Source organism: Primulina huaijiensis, chromosome 4, assembly GCF_012295235.1.
Source record: "Primulina huaijiensis isolate GDHJ02 chromosome 4, ASM1229523v2, whole genome shotgun sequence".
In the NCBI taxonomy this organism is placed as follows: Eukaryota; Viridiplantae; Streptophyta; class Magnoliopsida; order Lamiales; family Gesneriaceae; genus Primulina; species Primulina huaijiensis.
This window is the reverse complement of record NC_133309.1, coordinates 25,540,216-25,560,092: the sequence shown is the minus strand read 5'-3', so window position 1 is coordinate 25,560,092 and position 19,877 is coordinate 25,540,216. Positions and strand designations below refer to the sequence as shown.

The following is a 19,877-nucleotide window of genomic DNA, read 5'->3' as shown; positions in this document are numbered from 1 at the left end:
TAAAAAATAATAATAAAAAGAGACAAATGTCAATTAATTAGATAGAGAGGAGAATAGACTCGTTGACCATCTTGTACTAGGGTTCTCCCAAATTCAGGAGAAGTAGTCTTCCAAAATGGTAGTGACAAATTGGTCTTTTCATCATGCATAGTAAGCAGACAAAACAAAGGCACATATATGTACAAGAGGGGCCCTTCCCATGCCTCGCTTGCCTTCGTTTTCTGGAGCCTATCACGTCTACCTTTCCTTAAAGGACAATATGGTCCTTTCGCCTTTTGCATTTTCATCCGCTCAATCATCTGTACTATTTTTACCATGAGTAACAGTCTCACGAATTTTTATATGTGAGACGGGTCAACTTTACTAATATCCACAATAAAAAGTAATACTTTTAACATAAAAAATAATATTTTTTCAATTATATAAGAGACCTGTCTCATAAAATACGATCTGTGAGACCGTCTCACACAAGTTTTTGTTNCAAAATCGAGGGGGCGATCGAATTCACTGCCTCCATTTGGCTCCGTCTCTTTTATATGAGGTATTAATTTTAAAAAAATTCAAAATCAAACTCAACCCTAATTAATTAATATATAGACACCAAAAAAAAAAAATTCAAAATCCACCCTTAGATTTTACCTATAGAAGTACATAGACCTTCTCGATATAAACACCATAGTCAACAACACAATCTCTTACATTGATAATCAATTCTTTCTCCTACATATAATAATTTACGAACAATTCGACTTTCCAACGAAAAGAAACTATGCCTTCTAAAGGACTTGCGGATGTATTTAGCGCACACTCACTCAATCTTCAACACAAAATCCTGGATTTTAGCTCGCTCAACGAGCTACCCGACTCTCATGCATGGACACCCCGAGAACTCGACCACTACCCTACCTACGGAGGTGGCACGTGTGATCCTGAAGCAGTCCCGGTCATCGACCTACACGACGAAAATGCTACCGAGCTCATCGGCCATGCATGCAAGAGATGGGGTGTGTTCCAAGTTATAAACCACAATATCTCAAGGAATTTGATCGATGAGGTTGAAATGGAGGGGAAAAGGCTTTTCTCTTTGCCGATGTATCAGAAGCTTAAGGCAGCGCGGCTCCCGAATGGTGTATCGGGATACGGGGTGGTGCGTATTTCTTGTTTCTTTCCCAAGTGTATGTGGTCTGAAGGGTTCACCATTGCTGGCTCAACGATCGAACATGCGCGCCAACTTTGGCCAAGCGACTATCACAAGTTTTGGTATGTGCTGTATTAATATTATTATTCTATGATTTGAGATGTGTAATCCTCCATGCACGTACAAGGTTTGAGTCATATTTCTTCTCTCAAATTTTCAGTGATACAATAGAAGAATGCAAAAAAGAGATGAAAAACCTAGCGCATCGCCTCATGTGGCTTATGCTCGGGTCGTTGGGCATAACCAAAGATGATGTCAAATGGGCCGACCCAAAAGGAGAAGTGGAAGGTGGAAACGACGTCTTACAACTGAACTCGTACCCGGCATGCCCGGAACCAGACCGTGCCATGGGCTTGGCGGCCCACACGGACTCCACCATCCTCAGCATTATCCACCAAAGCAACACAAGCGGTTTACAAATGATCCGGGAGGGTGGCTCGAGTTGGATCACGATCCCACCCCACCCGGGAGCCTTCGTGGTCCACGTAGGTGACCTCATGCAAATTCTGTCAAATGGGTTGTACCCGAGTGTGCTCCATCGGGCTGTCGTGAATCGGACCCAGCATCGGTTATCGGTGGCCTACTTTTTTGGGCCCCCATCAAGTGTCAAAGTTGGCCCGTTTAAGAATCTTATTGACAAGTGCCACCCCCAACTTTACAGGCCCATCACATGGAGCGAGTATCTTGACATTAAGTCTAGGCTTTTCGACAAAGCCCTTTCATCTTTGCGGCTTTTCGACCCTCATCAACGGTCGTGAACTGATTCCTATAAAAAAAAATTGGCCTATAATCAACAGTTTCCTACACATTTACAAAATTCTACTGTAATAAAAATGAACTAATTAGCAATTAATGTGTCATTTTTTTAAATAAAATATTCATGACTATTTATTTAATTTTTATATATTTTCATAAAAAAAATTTTCGTTCAAAACATAAATAAAACCTCGTGAATTAATTTTTAAACCAAAACGACGGATGCTTAATGAGGATTGAGCTATTTAAGCTTAAAAATATTGAAAATGATTAATATATACTAAATAATAATTTATCAAATTCTTAAAATAATTATTTTAGTGAACATAAATAGTATTCAAAAAATTTATTATTTACTATTTATAAAAATTAAATATCAATTTATCTTTATATGTACGGGAATTGTCGAGCGCGTAGATCACGGGTCGCATGCTAGCTTTTTAGGATACAATCGCAAGCGGCCCAAATAATAGACAGGCCCAATTAATCAGCCCACCCAAATTCATGGTGCTCTCTCCCTCGTTCGTCTGTCTATCCACTGATTATTTTTCTTCCTCATCTCACCCCAGAGAGAGAGAGAGAGAAACTGTATAGCACGATGGTGGCGTCATCGAGCTCATGGTCACGAGCTTTGGTTCAGATCTCTCCGTACACCTTCTCCGCCGTCGGAATCGCCATCTCAATCGGTGTTTCAGTTCTCGGCGCCGCCTGGTATGTTCTTATTTCCTTACGAGATCTATCTGAGTTTTATTCTTCAGTTTTGCCCCTATTTATCGTATTTGAATTGTTGAAATATACAGGGGAATATATATAACCGGGAGCAGCTTAATAGGCGCTGCCATCAAAGCCCCTCGCATTACTTCCAAAAACCTGATCAGGTATTTCCTACATGATTGTTGTGCTAATTTCGTTATAGTGTATAACGGATGAGTTTAATTTCTTGTGTCCAGTGCTCTTGTTTACTTATTCGATGTTAGTTCGATGCATCTTATCCGAATTGAATTGCTGCAGTTTTGCTGAATGTACTTGCCATCTATTTGTGTGTATATTATCTGTATTGTTAAAATCCGAAGTCATGCCTTGCAGTATTGCTCGGTTCGACCAGGTTTTATTCTAAATTCATTGCTAGAAATTTTGGACTAACGAAAGGTAAATAGCAGAAAGCCAGAAACTACTAGCTGCTGGCAATAACACTATTACAAGATTCAAAGAGCTCTGTGCTTGGCCGGAAACTATATTCGACAGCCTTTCAATTTTTTAGGATTCCCAGAATAATGCTTTATTTGCTAAAATAAATTTTTGGCAAAAGATACTTTTGTGCAAAAGTGGATGCACGACCAATATGTTTGAGCCAGGACTTTTTACTTTTCCAATTTACGTAAAATTTCATGTCAATTCATATTGATTCTTTTCAAATTGGATGGGAAGTGAATCATTATATTCAAGTCTTATACTTGAGTCTTCAGAAGTATTGAGTTAAGAGAAGTGATGGAACTTGAATGCTCATCACTGTTATGAACGTCATCATCTTCGTCATCTCTCTTTCTCCTTCTCTTTGTTTGGGGATGATGTTCATTGTCCGTCCTTCTCTTTGAGTGTAAAACATCCACAATATTATTAAAACAATCTCAGAGTTTTGACTGCCTAGCCACGCAAGTTTTATTGACAAAAATGGAATTTACTATTAAATTATCTGGAAATTTGTAGCTGTATGCTCAAACTCTCTAGGATAAGGGATTAAGTATATTTTATGCATTTTTTCAGGATTTTTTAAATATAATTTCTGGATCCATGATTTCTTGGTATATATATGCTGATTATGTCCAGTGCCATTGGCAGAGTTGAATTCCAATGTGTGTTTAGTCTTTTTTGGTGGTGTCAAACTTATGTGTTGACGGGATCAAGGGTTTTGAAGAGATGTATTTGAATTGTTTTACCAATAATGTAATATAAGGACCAGCGGGAGATTCATCTGCATGTAGATGATTGACTACCTCAATTTGATATCCAAAGTAAGGTTTTTGTCACATCTGTGATTGCTAAGGAAATTTTGTCAAGAAGCCCCCAAGTCCTTGGTAATTTTATGTTTGAGTTTTTACCCAGGATTTATTGCTGTTAAGAAACTAATATGGAGCAAACCAACAGTCCCATCATTAAAAGCTTGCATTTTTGCTTGTAAAGTTTTTTATTCGTCTTTTACTGTAGGAGCCTAGTTGAGTTGCAGCTATGTGTATCTATTCCTCATCATAATTCACATGAACGCTTTAGCTTGAAATACGTTACTTTTTTAACTTATCGATGATTACTGTGGAGTCTTCTAAACATGAACCATTCATTCAGTGTTATTTTCTGTGAGGCTGTCGCCATCTATGGAGTTATTGTGGCTATAATTCTTCAAACAAAGCTGGAGAGTGTACCTTCTTCAAATATTTACGAACCCGAGTCCCTCAGAGCTGGTTATGCCATATTTGCATCTGGAATAATCGTCGGTTTTGCAAACCTTGTTTGTGGGTGAGACTCACTCTCCTCTTATGAGTTATGCTTTATGTCAGGGGCAGTTAATAGACTTGACACTTTGTTTAAAAGAGTATCCACCAATTTATTTAAATTCATGTTCTTTTTTGGCTTTTGCAAAGGCTATGTGTCGGAATCATAGGAAGCAGCTGTGCGTTATCTGATGCCCAAAACTCGTCACTTTTTGTTAAAATCCTTGTTATCGAGATATTTGGCAGTGCACTTGGATTGTTCGGTGTCATTGTAGGCATCATCATGTCAGCTCAAGCAACATGGCCATCCAAGGCATGATCTCTTTTTTCTCACTATAGTGTTCACTAGTGTTGTTTGTTAGTCATGTTTTACGATTTTTTTTCATTATCAGCGTTTGTATTTATTATCTTGTTGCTCCCGTGCAATGTTAAGCGATGAAATTTTGGGGGTAAAACGAGACGAGAAAACAAAAAATCTTTGGTTATAATGCTCTGCTTGTAATTTACTTATGTTGAATAAGTTTTANTCTCGAAATGTAAGAGTATTTTTCTAATTCTGGTTATAATTTTGTGAATGTTCGGTTTTTGATTTGGATCTGAAATTGGAACATTTATGGTTCTAGTTTTTCTGAGATTATTTTGGTTTAGATTCACATTTTTATAAAGGAATCATGCTTGTGTCTTAGACATACATTTCCACCCGCAACAACCAACCACAAGACCGGTCAGACCTAACTCATTTCGAGTAGCTCTATTTATAACACTCAACTTACAATAAAAGACTAATCTACCAATTAATTGTATCAATGGACTCAAATTAGCTACATATAATCATGATATTTGGATTTTTTTAAATTGAAAAACATAAGTTTTGAAAGTGAGTTCTACGTCAAGGAACGGAATCATAATTTACGTTTAAAATTAGAGTGAAGATGCGAAGTAGCGTAAACTTCAACCCAAGCACACCATTTGTGAAAGTTTAAAATCGTTTATTGTACCCTTCAATCAACAAGTTCGTAGTATGATATAATCACAAATAAGGCCTCTCGACTCACAAAAGGGGATAAAAAGTAGCTGCTTCACGTAATTCTTGTAGTTTCTCCGAGTGTACATAATTGATACAAAGTGACTCATGCATTCTAAATCCGTAAATGTTCCTTATTTTAGTATATAAGAACTCATCAAAATGCTTTTGTACCACAAGTAAATATAGTGTATAGTCGTAATATATGTTTGTGGTGCGCGCGAGGTGCGTAAAAAGTTGGCCAAAGATGTGTAAAAGCTTACTAATCATAGCACGTTGAAGCCCCCACACTGACAACTCCTAAACAGGCAAACCATAAGACGAGACATGCTGACACTGAGACGCACACAAACATTACATATAAACTACTGAGCATCCAGGGTCTTTTCATTGATAGTGTTCTCGCTTGCATCTCTCATCTCTTCTCTGGCGATATGTGCATCCTCAAACCGGTGAACAAGCTCGCCGTCTACAGGAATATCTTTCTCATTGTCACCCAATGGACCAGTCTGCCATATTCTGATAGTACCATCTTCAGATCCAGAGGCATAAGATTCACCTCCAGGAGAGAAACGCACACAATGAACTGGACCATGGTGTCCCTTGTTGCATCCTGTGTACCACAAGATTTAAAAACGTTGGCTCCTATGCACACAGACAAATGAAATCTGTACTAAAAAAATGACTAAATAGAACATGTATCATTCTTCTATGAACATCGACAACAATTCTGAATTGGGAAGAAAAAAGATACTTCAGAAATGAATTGAAATTTGGACACTTCGAAAAGGCATGAAAAGGAACATGTAGAAGGACCCCACAAGCAAATAAGAAATTCAATCATAAAAATAAATGAAGAGCTAATTTTTATATTTAGCAATAGAATTTTTTTTAAAACAATCCATAACAAGTACTTACCAACTTCTACTCCTGTGTGAAAATCGAAAACATGAATCCACATGTCTTCTCCGCCTACAATGAACTTGCTACCATACTTTGGTTCCAATGAAGCTGATTCCGCAATGCAGGGCATATCATAGCTCTTTACCAATCCAAAGCTGGTAAAAGAAAAAAATTGGACCATTGGTAACAAAACCAGTTTGTGTAAATTCATCAGTGCATATTGAAACAGGATAAGATTGATGCATCCAAGAAGTAGATACAGAAAACGGGAGACATACTGATTTGCATCCCAAAACTTGACCGTTGACCCATCTGCAGTTGTTATATAGCGGCCATCTTGACTCACTTCAGCGCTGGTTACCGAGGACTTGGTTTCAAGAGTTCTAACAATCTCACCAGTTCTCACATCCCACAGCCTAGTGTTATCATCGAATAAGAAAGACTTGGATTAGACTGACATCAGTATATTACTAGCCTATTGCACATTGAAGGACAAAAGGATTCAAATGATTTTTGTAGCAATGAAATATCTAATATCTTAGGTAACTGCAATAAAAAAATATTACTCAATGATCTGACTGTTAAACACATTGAAGCAAAAAGGAGAAAAATGTTTGAGCAGCACTTCTCATCCTGTTCAATTTCGAGCTATTTACAGAGTGCACTTATTCTATAATCAATTAACATATTAAAGAGGCCATGATCACCTTCAAAATTATCAGATTATTACGTACCTCACCCCTCCCACTTCAGTACAGGAACCTAGGATCGTTTGATCACTGTGGAGCCAAGAAAGAGTCCTGACAGAACCAGGAGATTTTTCGATTTCCCGCGGAAGTCCATCAGGCCGATTTAGATCGAATATGCGAAGAGTTTTTTCCATCCCTCCAGTTAGCAAAAGATGTGTATCCTGTAATTCAATCAAACTTGGTATAAATAGACAAAAATGCCATAATACAATAACCACCAAGCCCGACACAGCACAGTAAATTCTAACAAGGACCGAAGTAATGCAACAGACACCTAATACCTGGGCACATTATAGCATATTAATTCTTCATTCTGTGAGACATAAATCTACATATGTTGCAAACTGTGAAACAAGTGTTTTCAGCTGATAAATGGATAAAGGATTGGAGATTCAAACTAAAAAGGAAACCATTTGTCCATGTATAGGACCAAGACAAACTAATGAAACGTACTAAAGAACAAGGATGAAGATGTTGTTCATAAACCACTTTGATAGATGAAAAAACATAAAATAAATAGCACATACTGTCGAGGTGAGCAACCAATCCCTCACATAGCCACATTACAATTATATTTCTTTTTTGAACAGGTATTGACACAGAAAATGTAAACTGGTGCATAGCAGCAAATATAAAAATTTTGAAACCTTGATCTTTTAAATTACATACAAAAATTGGAAAATAATTTACACCAGAATCACTAAAACTACGAATAGGTAAAAAATTAACAGAGATATTTGAAATACATATGGCTTACCTCTGAGAAGGCACAAGCACGAACAATGTGCTTGTGCTCAAATGAATGCAGTTCATCCCCAGTTATTGCATCCCATAATTTCCTGCAGTCAATAAAATAAGAAAAAAAAACCATCTCACGTGTTGATAAAGTCAAATATTTCAGAATAAGTCTCTATTATCTCTGTGTTTACTGCAGACAATTAAATTAATTCAATCAGATAATGAGATTTAAGATACCCTGAGTATAGAAAAGTTCCAAATCCATATTTAAATGAGGATGCCTATTATGAAATGCCTTGATAATTTTTGGTTACTAAAAGCGACAAGAATCTTCATGACTCCCCACTTACGCAGAAAAATCAGCTGAAGCAGAGGCAGCACGCAATCCAGGTTTATCTAAGCAACAACTCCACACTGCACCTTTATGCCCTTGAAAGGTGCCAATCCAATCTCCAGTCTCCCCATTCCTCAACATCGGAGTCGAATCTGGAAAAAGCCACCAACGCTCATGAAACTTGGTATGATTTAGATCTAGTTGCAGTAATAATAACCAACCATCGCAGGTAAAATCTTACCCTTGCTCGCGCTAACAAGAAAGAAACCATCAGGTGTTATGGGGCTGTAGAATACATCAACCACTGGACGCGAATGCCCGTGGCAAACCAGTGGAGCTACAACCTTCTTCTTATCCATATTCAACTAGTTTAAACGCAAGTACAAAAGCAGACTTTCGTTCCCAAATATAAATAACAAAAAATTATCGATACCACTTTCCAGGCCTCAAAATGCAAAAAATGGCTTAACTTTAACAGTCGAAACAAAAAAAAAATCCAGGTAAAAATGGTCAGAAACTCAGATTACAAGAACGAAACTTATTCTAATTTCGGTGCAACGATTAGAATTATAGTCTAAACTCAATAAAGTGTCGAAACTTCTTCAGTAGAAACTAGAATCTATAAGCTTATAAGTATAAAGTATATTGGCGGTAATACACAGGTGGGAAACCCTAATCTTCGGATAATTCCAAAAGCTTACAATTCTCCGCGGATCCACACCTCCTAACCCTGCAAAGATCAAAATCAACAATTAATTTGGCATAATCAAGAATAATTCAAGAAAAAAAATGTAGAAAGAACCGAGCAATGGAAATGAGAAATTTCTCTCAAACGTAACTGTGCTACAGGGCTAGGCGCAAGAAAAAACTCGGACATTGTCTTCTTATTTATAGAACTTTGTATGTAATTTCATTTATTTTATCAATTAAATTAAATTATTAAATTAAATTAAATTAAATTATTAATAATAAAATATTAATGATATTATATGAGAAAATATTATTATATTTGAACGATTGGGTTGAAACGAGAAAACCTATAAAATCCAGGTGCAGAGGAAGCGATCTGAGAACCTATTTAGCTTGAAGAAAAAGAAAAACCAAATTCCGTCATCTCCGATCCCAACATTTTACCGTTGTTTATCACATAAAATGGCGACGGCGGCGATAGATTCTCGGCCGGCGGATAAATCTAAGCTGAACCACCAGCAAGGCGTTAGTGGCCCTGGTGGCGGTGAGGGGCTTCGGCAGTACTATCAGCAACGTATACAGGATATACAGCTCCTTGTTCGGCAAAAAGGCCACGATCTCCAGCGCCTGGAAGCGCAGCGCAACGACCTTAATTCCCGAGGTTTGACTTGTGCTTTAATTGTTCTGTTTATTGCTAAAACCCTATAAGTTGGAAATAACTTTTATTTACTTCATGAAAACTTGTGAATTTATGGAATTATTACTCGGTAGTGATTTATAGGGTTTCTATTGGTTATTTTATACGTGAATTGTTGAGTCTTCTAGGCATCATCTTGTTAATATTGTTTTGTAGAGAAGGTGCTTTTGTGTAGCTAAGTCTATTCACCTCAGTTTTATGCACATTGATTGATAAGGCTACTGGAATGTCCATTGATCCCATCCCATGTCGATATGAGGGGGTGGTAAGTGAAACATTCTAGCAATTTCCATAGGGCATGGGCCTTGTCAACGAGGAATAGGAAGGATCTTTAAATAAAATTGAAGATGAGTCGGATGAAATAAGTAATCATCTCAAGCTGGAATTTTGAAATGATTGAAGATTTTTAACACTTTGCTTAACTCATGAATGGAATAGGTATTCAGTACTCATCTCATACTGTAATATTGAATAATGAGATGGTAAAGGAAACTTTCTTTGGCTTGTATATGTCTGTGAGTATATTATTGTGTCTATTTATTTTTTAATTGATAGTTAGTTGCCGTATCGTTCTTCATGTCCTAAGTTGAAGTTGAATCAAAGACTGGGTTTCATAAAAGTAACATGCAACCGATAAAATAAGATTATGAGACAGATTTCAAACATTTTTTGGTTCCAATCGTTTGATGTTCAGTGCGGTCACTGAAGGAAGAGTTGCAGCTCCTTCAGGAGCCTGGATCCTATGTTGGCGAAGTTGTCAAAGTCATGGGGAAGTCAAAGGTCCTTGTCAAGGTTTGTGATAATTTATTCTGTTAACATCATCTTTTGGTCATGTGACTGGTTTTTTTATTGTAGTTTAACTTTTCCTCCTTTTATTTCGCTGTCCCAGGTTCTAATATTTTTACTTAGTGTGAACTGAGAACATGACGGGGTGATTCCTGGTTTCCTTTTTGCATCATTGTTCATCCTAAGTGCATTTATCATTTCTCATTTAGACTGGATAGCCTTTCAAAAAAATGGTGTTCAACTTTGTATCTCAGTGAATTTGGAAATTGCTATAGTTCTTTCTCTCCCTTCTTTATTCTTTTTTGTTTTTGTTTTTTTTTCTGGGGGGGTGTTTAATATCTGAAATCTTTTCTCAAACGCGTAGTATTGGATCCAAATTTATATGGTTTAATTTGAAATGGTTGGGGGTCTCATTATGACACTTGAGGTTGAAGGAAGGTAATCTATTTGTTACCTTTATGAAGGATAGAAGATTGCTAACTTTCTGTTTCAGTTATTGAATTTTGTTCACGTCTTCTGTTCCTATAAGTTTTGGTCCTGCATAACTTCACTCTATTCAAATTTAGTTATAAAGATGTGCCATGTACTGTCTTCTTCATTTCCCAAACTGGATATTATATTCTGTCATTTTGTTCTATTTTATGTCTAGGTTCATCCCGAGGGGAAGTATGTTGTTGACATTGACAAGAGCATTGACATCACTAAGATTACACCATCAACAAGGGTCGCCTTACGTAATGATAGCTATGTGCTCCACTTGATTTTGCCAAGTAAAGTTGATCCACTGGTGAACCTTATGAAAGTTGAAAAGGTTCCAGACTCTACTTATGACATGATTGGTGGTCTTGACCAGCAAATTAAAGAGATAAAGGAGGTCCATATTTTAGAATTTTTGTTTTTTTTATGTTGAGGATATGCTTACATGCAGTTTCAAATTGCTAGTATCTTGATTTGGTTGTCTTTTTGTTCATTTGAATTTCTCAGTTTCATCATTTTAATCTCTGATGAACAAAATTCAAATCATATGAATTACATCTCCATGAGAAGTATTAGTTTCTGTGTTATGTTTCTATAAGCTTTCTAGTCAATAAAGCTAAGGTGGTGTATTATCTTTGGCTTTGATACATTTCTTAGGAAGAACTGCATTAATGATTATTTAAGATTCCTTCGAAGGTGACAAAAATCTTCATGGTGTGAAATGGGAGTTGAAGAGTGATTATTATTGTAAGGGAACTTAAAGGTGCTATGAAGGGAGCATGGTGCACACCCTTGGTTATTATTTATTGTCTTTAAGGAACCTCTTATTAAAATTAAATGGTAGCTATTGATGATCAAACTAGGTCTTAACAACTGAGAGCTGGTATATATTGGATTTTCCTTTTTTAGTTTTCTCAGCAGATTTTGTGTACTTGTGTTGCGTATTACACCAATTTTAAAATATGGCATCTTTTTTAGTAGGTGATTGAACTTCCTATCAAGCATCCTGAATTGTTTGAGAGTCTTGGAATTGCTCAGCCAAAGGTACAGAGAAATTGGTGACGGTCATTATTTGACATTTGAAAGCATTCATGAACTTGTTATCCTTTTCATGTGAAGGGAGTCTTGCTATATGGGCCTCCTGGCACAGGTAAAACTCTTCTTGCAAGGGCAGTGGCTCATCATACTGACTGCACTTTTATCCGAGTTTCTGGGTCAGAATTGGTTCAAAAGTATATAGGAGAAGGCTCCAGGATGGTGAGAGAACTTTTTGTGATGGCCAGGTTAGTTTCATCTAATGTTGTTGTTTAAGCATGATTTTGTTTTCGTATTCAAATAGTATAACGTTTATTTTCAATTTTTCTATGTTGTGCACCTGATTATGGTTTTCTTTTTCTTTCTTATTTTTTTGACAGAGAGCATGCCCCTTCCATTATCTTTATGGACGAAATTGATAGCATAGGGTCTTCACGTATGGAATCTGGAAGTGGCAATGGGGATAGTGAAGTTCAGCGGACTATGCTGGAGCTTCTCAATCAACTTGATGGCTTTGAAGCATCTAATAAGATTAAGGTATCTTAAAGTTCTTGTCAACTTTATACCTTGGCTATTGTTTCCTTTTGGTTCTGCTGTGAAAATATCGTGGTTTTATGTATGATATCTATACAGGTATTGATGGCTACCAATAGAATTGACATCCTGGACCAAGCTTTACTTAGGCCTGGAAGAATTGATAGGAAAATTGAGTTCCCAAATCCCAATGCAGAGGTATACATACCAGTTATCGTTCTTGATAATTCCTTTTTTTTTTTTTGTGTTCTCTCTTGCTTGCATTCCCTTATACTCTTAGTTTTGATGAATTTGTTAGCGGGATTGAGTTACCAAATATAAATGACGAGGCATGCTACTTTTGTCCAGTGATTTCACTTCAGATATTTTGCTTATGTTCCCTATCCTTCGTTGCTTTTACGTTTTAAACTACATTTAATTATCACAGCAATCACAATTTATTGCCCCTCCTTTTCTTTTTTCTATTTCTATCCAAGATATTTAAACCACCCTCCGTGACCGAACTACACTTAGTTGACTTTCACATGGCTAACGTGAAAATTCTTTTCAGTCTCGGTTTGACATTTTGAAGATACACTCGAGGAAAATGAATATGATGCGAGGGATCGATCTGAAGAAGATTGCTGAGAAAATGAATGGTGCGTCTGGTGCAGAACTTAAGGTATTTCATGACTTTTTGTGAACTTTAGTTAACAGCCACAATATTATGAAAGGCATGTTTTTACTGGCAACAACGCATCTGTTCCTGTCCATGGTCATTTTTTCCAATAACAATCAGGTCATCTACCTATATGCTTTCTAGCAATGATTGGTGTCAGATTTAGTTCAATATGCATTATTTCTTCGTTGAAGGGAAGCCTGGGATGCCATTCATTTTGGGGAATAAAGTTTCTCAGCACGTAATAATTATACTGAATTTGTGTGGGATGGGTAGAGCGAGTAGATCTATCATTTACTTTTGGCCGAGGCGAAACCTTGTCGAAATTGATAGGTATTTGATGAGTACCTGTCAAGTTGTTGCATATCTAAAAACATAGAATCACGGGTATAGCTTAGCTGCACTTCTTGACATAAACTTGAAATGATGCAACAGAATACGAAGGATGTCAGTAAATTCCTCATAATCGAAATTAGAATTCAAAGCTGCTCTGGGTTTTTACTGCCATCATGTTGCCTAATTGTCGCAACATCAACATATCGTCTCGCTTATGCAAGTAATGGTGTTGTTTTGCAGGCTGTTTGCACTGAAGCTGGGATGTTTGCTTTGAGAGAGAGGAGGGTCCATGTAACTCAAGAGGACTTCGAAATGGCTGTTGCCAAGGTCATGAAGAAAGAGACTGACAAAAATATGTCTTTGAGGAAGCTTTGGAAGTAAATTGTGTGTTATATATCACCACTCGAATTGGCAAACTGCTACTTTTCTGCTCTCGATTTGGGCTTACACAAATTTTTATTGATATATCAATCAGCTGAGACTATATGTTTATTTCGCAAATTATAATGAATCTTCTTACTATTTGTTGCACTCCATATCTCCGTTTTTTTTTAAACATCTATTCCCCTTTTTGGCTTTGCAAAATATTAAAGACTGATAAACAAAAAAGGCTCAAGCTTTCCAAAGCACAAACTGAGAAAAGCTTTAATTTTTTTTATTTTTTATCAAAACATAAATCCCATCTCTCAATACAAGAAATCACCCTCACAGCCTTTTTTTTACTCTATAGATTTCTTGGATCCGTAATATCTAAATTTTTGCGCTGAGCACATTAACACAAGAAGTGATAACATGTGCATTATTAAACGCTTACCGAATTGAGTGATTCAAATTTCATTACAACCCACGGCGCAAATAATTTTGACCCATATTCAATGATAATGATATTTCAGGCCGTAACCTAGGATTATATACAACATTTCTTGAAAATACAAAAATTAAGACAATAATTAGACAAAACCTCGCCAACCCTCTACACATATGAAGCGCATCCAATTACAAAAAAGTTATATATATACATATATATGGAATAGACACACAGACATGTAACCGCAAACTACACCTCAGGATCAACAATGAAGATATTTAGAGTTCCAGTTGACAACATCAAGGACCAATTTCCGGGACTTATGACCTTACCATTTCAAGCGTCTGTAGTAGCCTGCTTGGAGAAGTGCGAGCGACAAAACAAGTATCCATTTGAAACCCATCTGTCCCAATTCCGAAAGGGAAAGGTTTAGGCTAAATTGCAGCGATCTATCTACACTTCATAAGTTTTGTAGGAAAAACTGTTTTTCACACCAAACGTGAGTTATCAAGAATATTAAGCAACTGAAAAAGGATATATAAATGATGCATGCATAAAATTCATCTAAAATTAAGACTTATACCACAACTACAATGTTTACAGTAGTCATGCCATCAATTTGCGTACGTTGTTATATGCATATACCCATTGGATATTTCCAAATATCTTTATAACAATTTGGTGTTCATAGCGCTCCTTTACGACAGGTATTTTTAAGTTCTTTCCCCCGAACGACTTGACAAATATTCTTAACGCATATATCGCTAGAACTGCTGTGATTACAGGAACAGATTTAAATAATAATGTGTCTGAGACAGAGAGACCGGGGAAGACAAATGCATACCAGTTTTCGTTCTTCCATTTCTGATTCAGCAGACCATGACAAAAAGCTCACAACATCTTTTCCCATCTGCAACGTGAGGAGACAAGAAGTTAAGGCGTTTGATACAGCACAATCAATAAACACAAATTGTAAAGAACATGTCACCTGTGTTTCGATTGCAGGCGTACCATCTTCAAACAATAGCACCATCATTAAGCATTTTAGGCATCACAATTTCTCTACCAGGGAAGTAAGAATTATGGTAAAGGCCCTTGTGAATCTGCTATTTTCTTGCAGAACCAAGGCAACAATTAACTTTGTCAGAAAGGAAATACATGGATCATTGCTTAAGTGATATTTTAACTAGCTAGACCAAAACAACATGGAATTGCACGAAAACAAGCAAAAGATAGAACAAAAATAAAAAAAATGTGTGAATGTCAAAGTCGCACTAATATAAGAGAACGTGTGGGCAAGACAGGGTTTCAAGTATTAAAGTACAGATTTTACAGACTAGCTCATTTCTAGCACACCCAAGGAACAAACAGATGGAAAAGCTCAGAAATTACCGTTACACCAGCGGGAGGATCACGGTACCCTGTTAGAAGAGTACAAACAAAATTCTGACCATTGTGGCGGGACTCATGTAAATATAATCAGGATTAGATGGTTTGCTTTTAGAATAAACAAATAAATATCCAAATCTTGGAAAATCAAGATACTGCCTTAGTGATAAGACTTAAATCAGGAGGATATACTCCTCAGTTAGCAAATCTTGCAGCCTGTTCATTAGTATAAGGTTCAGGAAAGCGATCACTCAGCTTTCCTGGGCAATTAAACATCTCACCCTCATCATTTGGGCCATCAGTAACTTCAACCTCTGCTGCCATAGCCTTAGTTTCTTCCTCAGTGTAAGCCACACCAACAGGATCACGATACAAAATAAGTGACACTGAGTGGCATGATGCAATAACTTGTTGGTAGACCTGGTGACCGCGGCGAATACTGCTCACCTAAAATAAAATTTCATCGGCAACAATAAGGGTTTTTTATATTAAACGATATGATTAACATATCCTCGGTAACATAAAATGCTTGAGGAAAAGAAATTTAATGTTATGGAAACCATAGTTTTAGTTTTTCTCCAAATTTAATAAGTGTGGTTAAGAAAAAAATGCTTGGAACCCTAACTTTATGTCAAAAAGGGATCCATATCTAAAGCTTCTCAAATTCAAAAATGTGTAATGATGAATATACTTACGAAGCAGGGTCATATGAACCAAGGATGCCTTTATTAGGCCGGGAATAGCTAGGACACTCCAACCCATGCTCAGCCTCATCAGAGGCATAAGCTACTGTTGCACAACTCAGAAGCCCCGAGGCTCCCACTCCAAAAACTGCAAACGATTTGAAGAACTTGGAGCCAGAAAATTCAAATCCTCCCTCACTATGTTTTGGAAGAAATGTTGGTAACAATGGAAGAGCTTGCAGATTAAACTAAAAATGTCGTTATATAAGGAATAAAAGCTCATTTCAGAAAAATTTTACAGCTTTCCACTTCATCTAATATCATGTGACGCCTTATCTATATTTCCATAACGTAATCGAATATTAACTGCTGCGAACCATATTACAAAACCACTATTTCATACTCTGGCCGGAACCAGAATTTTCTCATAGGTAATGTGAAACTAAAGCTTAAAGCTCGAAAATTTAAGGCCGGGTGGGGGAGAACCTATATTTTGTCAATATAACACATAAAAATATCACAATTTAAATAAAAGTTGACAACGGAAGGAAGGAATGAAGGGTGTTCGCAATGCCTGCCACAGTGCCACTCCTCCATTTCTGCCCCTGTGCCAAGACTCGAAGTCCAAGGATTCATCATTCATGTGTAGGTGAAATAAAAGCTTTTTGCTTGAGAATACTGGTTAAACCAACAGCAGAAAATGCTCAATCAAACCAAATTAGATTCCGATAAAACAGAATTTTAAGCCTTAAAGTAACTTGAAATCGACGGTTGTAAGAGGAACATCGTTCACTACACTCCTGCAGGTGAATTGCACAACAAATTTATTGAAAATCCCAAATCCTGATACATTCAAAACCAAATAAAAGGTAACGAAAATTCCTTGCCTACGATTATTTTATACTTGTCCAAGCCATCACGATGAACACAAAATCGTAAAAAAATCCAATAAATAAAATTGTATAAATGGAAGATAGAAGCTTGGAGCTGTGTGAGAAAGAAGCTCACCCATTTTCTTCTTCTTCTTTCGACGTGCACAGTAATGCATGGCGCTGGCAGAGAGAATTTGAGCGACTCGAAGCTTGGAGCTGTGGATGAGAACCGTGCAAATGAACGGTCCATGCTGCAGTCTCTTAACCGGTTCTATGTCGGGTCCAATATATCCGACTATCATTTGAACCGGGGATGCTACTTTGAATCGAGCCGGTAAAATTATATGAACAAATCATTATGTTTCACTAGCATTGGTATCATTTTCATTCAATTTATATTATATAAGTAAAATTCAGTATATTTATATTATGTGCCCATGTCATTATTGTATTGTTTGTCGTAAATCCCCATGCTCTCCTCGTTCTATTACGGAAAAAATTGTCATCCGTACCATGAACTGATTAATATGTGCCTAAATAAGTCACCTGGAATAAACTAATTCCAACTCTCGTTAATATGTGCGGGTCCAATCCGATCTAACCCGAACTCGAAAATCTCAAATTCAAACTTGATTTTTTTCGGGTTGAACTGTATCGGATTGGTGGGTCGTGTCTGATTTTAACACCCTTATCGTTATTAAATATTTTTTGTTAGCTTTTGAGTGTGAACCTAAAAAAAGCCATTCCGAACTTGGTTCATGTATAACTCAAAAAAAAAATATCAAACTTAATTTGCTTATGGGATGAGATTAAATATCCCATTGATGATATCTCAACAAACCAAACATTACTTCCACCTCTGTGTCCACTAATGAGGTGACACTCTCACCTATTAAATATGATAATATATATATAAATTATATATTCAATATATAAGTGTCATCTCATTGACAAAAACATATGACCATATGACAAAATTGTATACATTTATATATGTTATAATTATATGTTTGTGTGATGTATTGTCAACCTCTCCAACCTGGCCTGGCCCAATTAATATTGTATATAATTTTAATATATGTGTGGGCCTAGCGATTAAGTTAGGTTAGGCCATCGGTTAAAAGCCCATTACTTAAAATATTAGAAAGGAATCCCAAATTTTAAACTAATTCATACAATTTAATTTAGTATTTTTTTTAATTTTCTATTTTTTTGGTATACTACAATAATAAAATAATGGAATATACAGAGATTCATGTGTAATAAAATGCATATCTGAGATGAAAACGAATGAGTGTTAATTGATAGTAAATTCTGAGATTTTACTATCTTTTTATTTATTTGGAAATTAAAATACATTTTATTTCATTGTTGATTTTGCATAGAAAATCAATACTAAAACATTTTTGAAATTATATACATTCTCATTAATTTTAATTTGAAAATATATTCAAATAAGAATTATTACACGTCTCCATCATAGAGATTTGAATTAATATTTAGTTGATTTTTTACGTTTATATTCAGTATCCGATAATGTTCGTTGTGAGATATATAAACGTATATGACGACGATGATAACAATGATTTCACCAATTTTTCAACAAATATACATAGCAGTCAAATACTAGCAAAACTTAAAACTCAAAATCTATGTTTGCAACCACATTCAATCGTTTTATGTACATAACTTAGGTAAAAATTTGTGTGATACAGTCTCACGGGTCGTATTTTATGAGACAGATATCTTATTTGGGTCATCCATGAAAAAGTATCACTTTTTATGCTAAAAATATTACTTTTTATTGTGAATATCGGTAGGGTTGACCCGTCTCACAGATAAAAATTCGTGAGACCGTCTCACAAGAAACCTATTCATTTATAAATTCTACTTGATCTAACATGCATACTAATTAATTAATTATTGCTAACATTATCTATAAATAAGAATAATTAATGGCATAAAATATACTTTCAAGAAGATAAAGGCAGCCATTATAATTATTATACCTGAAAAGCAGAGAAATGAAACTAAGCATGGTTTTAAAGGGAAAAAACAATTGGTTTATTTCCCGGCTTACCCGGATTTCTTTATTTTACTTCACGTCTTTTTCTGCTAATTGTAATAATTTAAAATATTACTTCACCCTCTCCTTGTTTTCATTTATGAATTTTTTTACTCGTCGATATTTCATGGGTTCGTATTTTGTACGTTTCTATTTAAAAGTAGTCGAAATGACGAGTACTCATTGATATCAAGACTTCAAATTTAAGATGATGTTTGGAGTTCGAAACTCTACTGTTACAACAAAATGATCTTATTCTGAGTCCAAAATGAAATTTCTGAAAGTTTATATAAGCAGCGACAGAGCCACATACTATAGTCCAAGTGGTCCAATTTGTTTTTTTTAAAAATTATATGTAAATTTTGTATAATTTTGGAGTAATATGATATTAACCCGGGTAGATCAATTTAAAATATTAAAAGATTCTAGAGATTAAAATTCTAGCCCGGGCAGAGCCATATTTCTGGATCCGCCACTGTATATAAGAGAAAAAAATATAATTATATTGTTTGAATCAGTTTAAATATACGTGGCTTTTGATATGGATTGAGTTTTTAAAATTGGCTACTCCAATATCTATATCACATAATTAGTAGAAAATATATCAATTTTTTTTTTTTTGCAATATTTTGCATGCTAAACCCAAACTCCCATAATAT

At 35.8% G+C, this 19,877-nt stretch overlaps 5 protein-coding genes across 8 annotated transcripts; 3 read left to right on the top strand and 2 right to left on the bottom strand.

The window, feature by feature from the left end:
• The first annotated feature begins 745 nt into the window (after positions 1–745).
• Positions 746–1,956, top strand: LOC140975037 (gibberellin 3-beta-dioxygenase 1-like). The gene is made up of 2 exons (XM_073438524.1): positions 746–1,260; positions 1,359–1,956. The coding sequence occupies exons 1-2, from the start codon at positions 770–772 to the stop codon at positions 1,954–1,956; spliced, it is 1,089 nt and encodes a 362-aa protein (XP_073294625.1). The 5' UTR covers positions 746–769.
• Positions 1,957–2,475: 519 nt separating this feature from the next.
• Positions 2,476–4,975, top strand: LOC140975772 (V-type proton ATPase subunit c''2). The gene is made up of 4 exons (XM_073439674.1): positions 2,476–2,665; positions 2,755–2,832; positions 4,295–4,465; positions 4,591–4,975. The coding sequence occupies exons 1-4, from the start codon at positions 2,553–2,555 to the stop codon at positions 4,757–4,759; spliced, it is 531 nt and encodes a 176-aa protein (XP_073295775.1). The 5' UTR covers positions 2,476–2,552; the 3' UTR covers positions 4,760–4,975.
• Positions 4,976–5,712: 737 nt separating this feature from the next.
• Positions 5,713–9,109, bottom strand: LOC140975771 (uncharacterized). Of its 2 annotated transcripts, none has more exons than XM_073439672.1 (8): positions 9,028–9,109; positions 8,430–8,918; positions 8,205–8,340; positions 7,874–7,955; positions 7,102–7,277; positions 6,646–6,783; positions 6,383–6,522; positions 5,713–6,077 (listed from the first exon to the last, which is right to left on the bottom strand). In XM_073439672.1, exons 2-8 carry the CDS (start codon positions 8,545–8,547, stop codon positions 5,830–5,832), a joined length of 1,038 nt encoding a protein of 345 aa, XP_073295773.1. In that variant the 5' UTR covers positions 8,548–8,918; positions 9,028–9,109; the 3' UTR covers positions 5,713–5,829. The 2 variants fall into 2 exon arrangements, with proteins under 2 accessions (XP_073295773.1, XP_073295774.1); XM_073439673.1 differs by having other exon boundaries at positions 8,991–9,063.
• A 101-nt stretch (positions 9,110–9,210) lies between these two features.
• On the top strand, positions 9,211–13,932 carry LOC140975770 (26S proteasome regulatory subunit 8 homolog A). The gene is made up of 9 exons (XM_073439669.1): positions 9,211–9,539; positions 10,270–10,367; positions 11,011–11,235; positions 11,820–11,882; positions 11,958–12,121; positions 12,254–12,410; positions 12,507–12,605; positions 12,958–13,068; positions 13,642–13,932. Exons 1-9 carry the CDS (start codon positions 9,341–9,343, stop codon positions 13,780–13,782), a joined length of 1,257 nt encoding a protein of 418 aa, XP_073295770.1. The 5' UTR covers positions 9,211–9,340; the 3' UTR covers positions 13,783–13,932.
• Positions 13,933–14,237: 305 nt separating this feature from the next.
• LOC140975769 (cytochrome c1-1, heme protein, mitochondrial-like) lies at positions 14,238–17,356 on the bottom strand. Of its 3 annotated transcripts, none has more exons than XR_012175033.1 (3): positions 17,040–17,125; positions 15,054–16,037; positions 14,238–14,612 (listed from the first exon to the last, which is right to left on the bottom strand). XR_012175033.1 is itself a non-coding variant. In XM_073439668.1 (3 exons), exons 1-3 carry the CDS (start codon positions 17,327–17,329, stop codon positions 15,794–15,796), a joined length of 507 nt encoding a protein of 168 aa, XP_073295769.1. In that variant the 5' UTR covers positions 17,330–17,356; the 3' UTR covers positions 15,790–15,793. The 3 variants fall into 3 exon arrangements, 1 of the variants encoding a protein (XP_073295769.1); XR_012175032.1 differs by lacking the exon at positions 17,040–17,125 and adding an exon at positions 16,290–16,428; XM_073439668.1 differs by lacking the exons at positions 14,238–14,612; positions 17,040–17,125 and adding exons at positions 16,294–16,516; positions 17,290–17,356 and having other exon boundaries at positions 15,790–16,037.
• Positions 17,357–19,877: the final 2,521 nt, after the last annotated feature.

Excerpts from the sequence above, each read along its gene's own strand:
- LOC140975037 (XM_073438524.1), top strand. The coding sequence starts at position 770 with ATGCCTTCTAAAGGACTTGCGGATGTATTTAGCGCACACTCACTCAAT. Across the intron at positions 1,261-1,358 it reads AGCGACTATCACAAGTTTTG|TGATACAATAGAAGAATGCA; the intron begins GTATGTGCTGTA and ends TCAAATTTTCAG.
- LOC140975772 (XM_073439674.1), top strand. The coding sequence starts at position 2,553 with ATGGTGGCGTCATCGAGCTCATGGTCACGAGCTTTGGTTCAGATCTCT. Across the intron at positions 2,833-4,294 it reads ACTTCCAAAAACCTGATCAG|TGTTATTTTCTGTGAGGCTG; the intron begins GTATTTCCTACA and ends CCATTCATTCAG. Across the intron at positions 4,466-4,590 it reads TTTGCAAACCTTGTTTGTGG|GCTATGTGTCGGAATCATAG; the intron begins GTGAGACTCACT and ends GCTTTTGCAAAG.
- LOC140975771 (XM_073439672.1), bottom strand. The coding sequence starts at position 8,547 with ATGGATAAGAAGAAGGTTGTAGCTCCACTGGTTTGCCACGGGCATTCG. Across the intron at positions 8,341-8,429 it reads TCTTGTTAGCGCGAGCAAGG|ATTCGACTCCGATGTTGAGG; the intron begins GTAAGATTTTAC and ends GGCTTTTTCCAG. Across the intron at positions 7,278-7,873 it reads GTGCTTGTGCCTTCTCAGAG|GATACACATCTTTTGCTAAC; the intron begins GTAAGCCATATG and ends ATTGAATTACAG.
- LOC140975770 (XM_073439669.1), top strand. The coding sequence starts at position 9,341 with ATGGCGACGGCGGCGATAGATTCTCGGCCGGCGGATAAATCTAAGCTG. Across the intron at positions 9,540-10,269 it reads CAACGACCTTAATTCCCGAG|TGCGGTCACTGAAGGAAGAG; the intron begins GTTTGACTTGTG and ends TTTGATGTTCAG. Across the intron at positions 11,236-11,819 it reads AAATTAAAGAGATAAAGGAG|GTGATTGAACTTCCTATCAA; the intron begins GTCCATATTTTA and ends CTTTTTTAGTAG.
- LOC140975769 (XM_073439668.1), bottom strand. The coding sequence starts at position 17,329 with ATGCATTACTGTGCACGTCGAAAGAAGAAGAAGAAAATGG. Across the intron at positions 16,517-17,289 it reads AAAGAAGAAGAAGAAAATGG|CTCTTCCATTGTTACCAACA; the intron begins GTGAGCTTCTTT and ends TTAATCTGCAAG. Across the intron at positions 16,038-16,293 it reads GGTTCATATGACCCTGCTTC|TATTCGCCGCGGTCACCAGG; the intron begins GTAAGTATATTC and ends TTAGGTGAGCAG.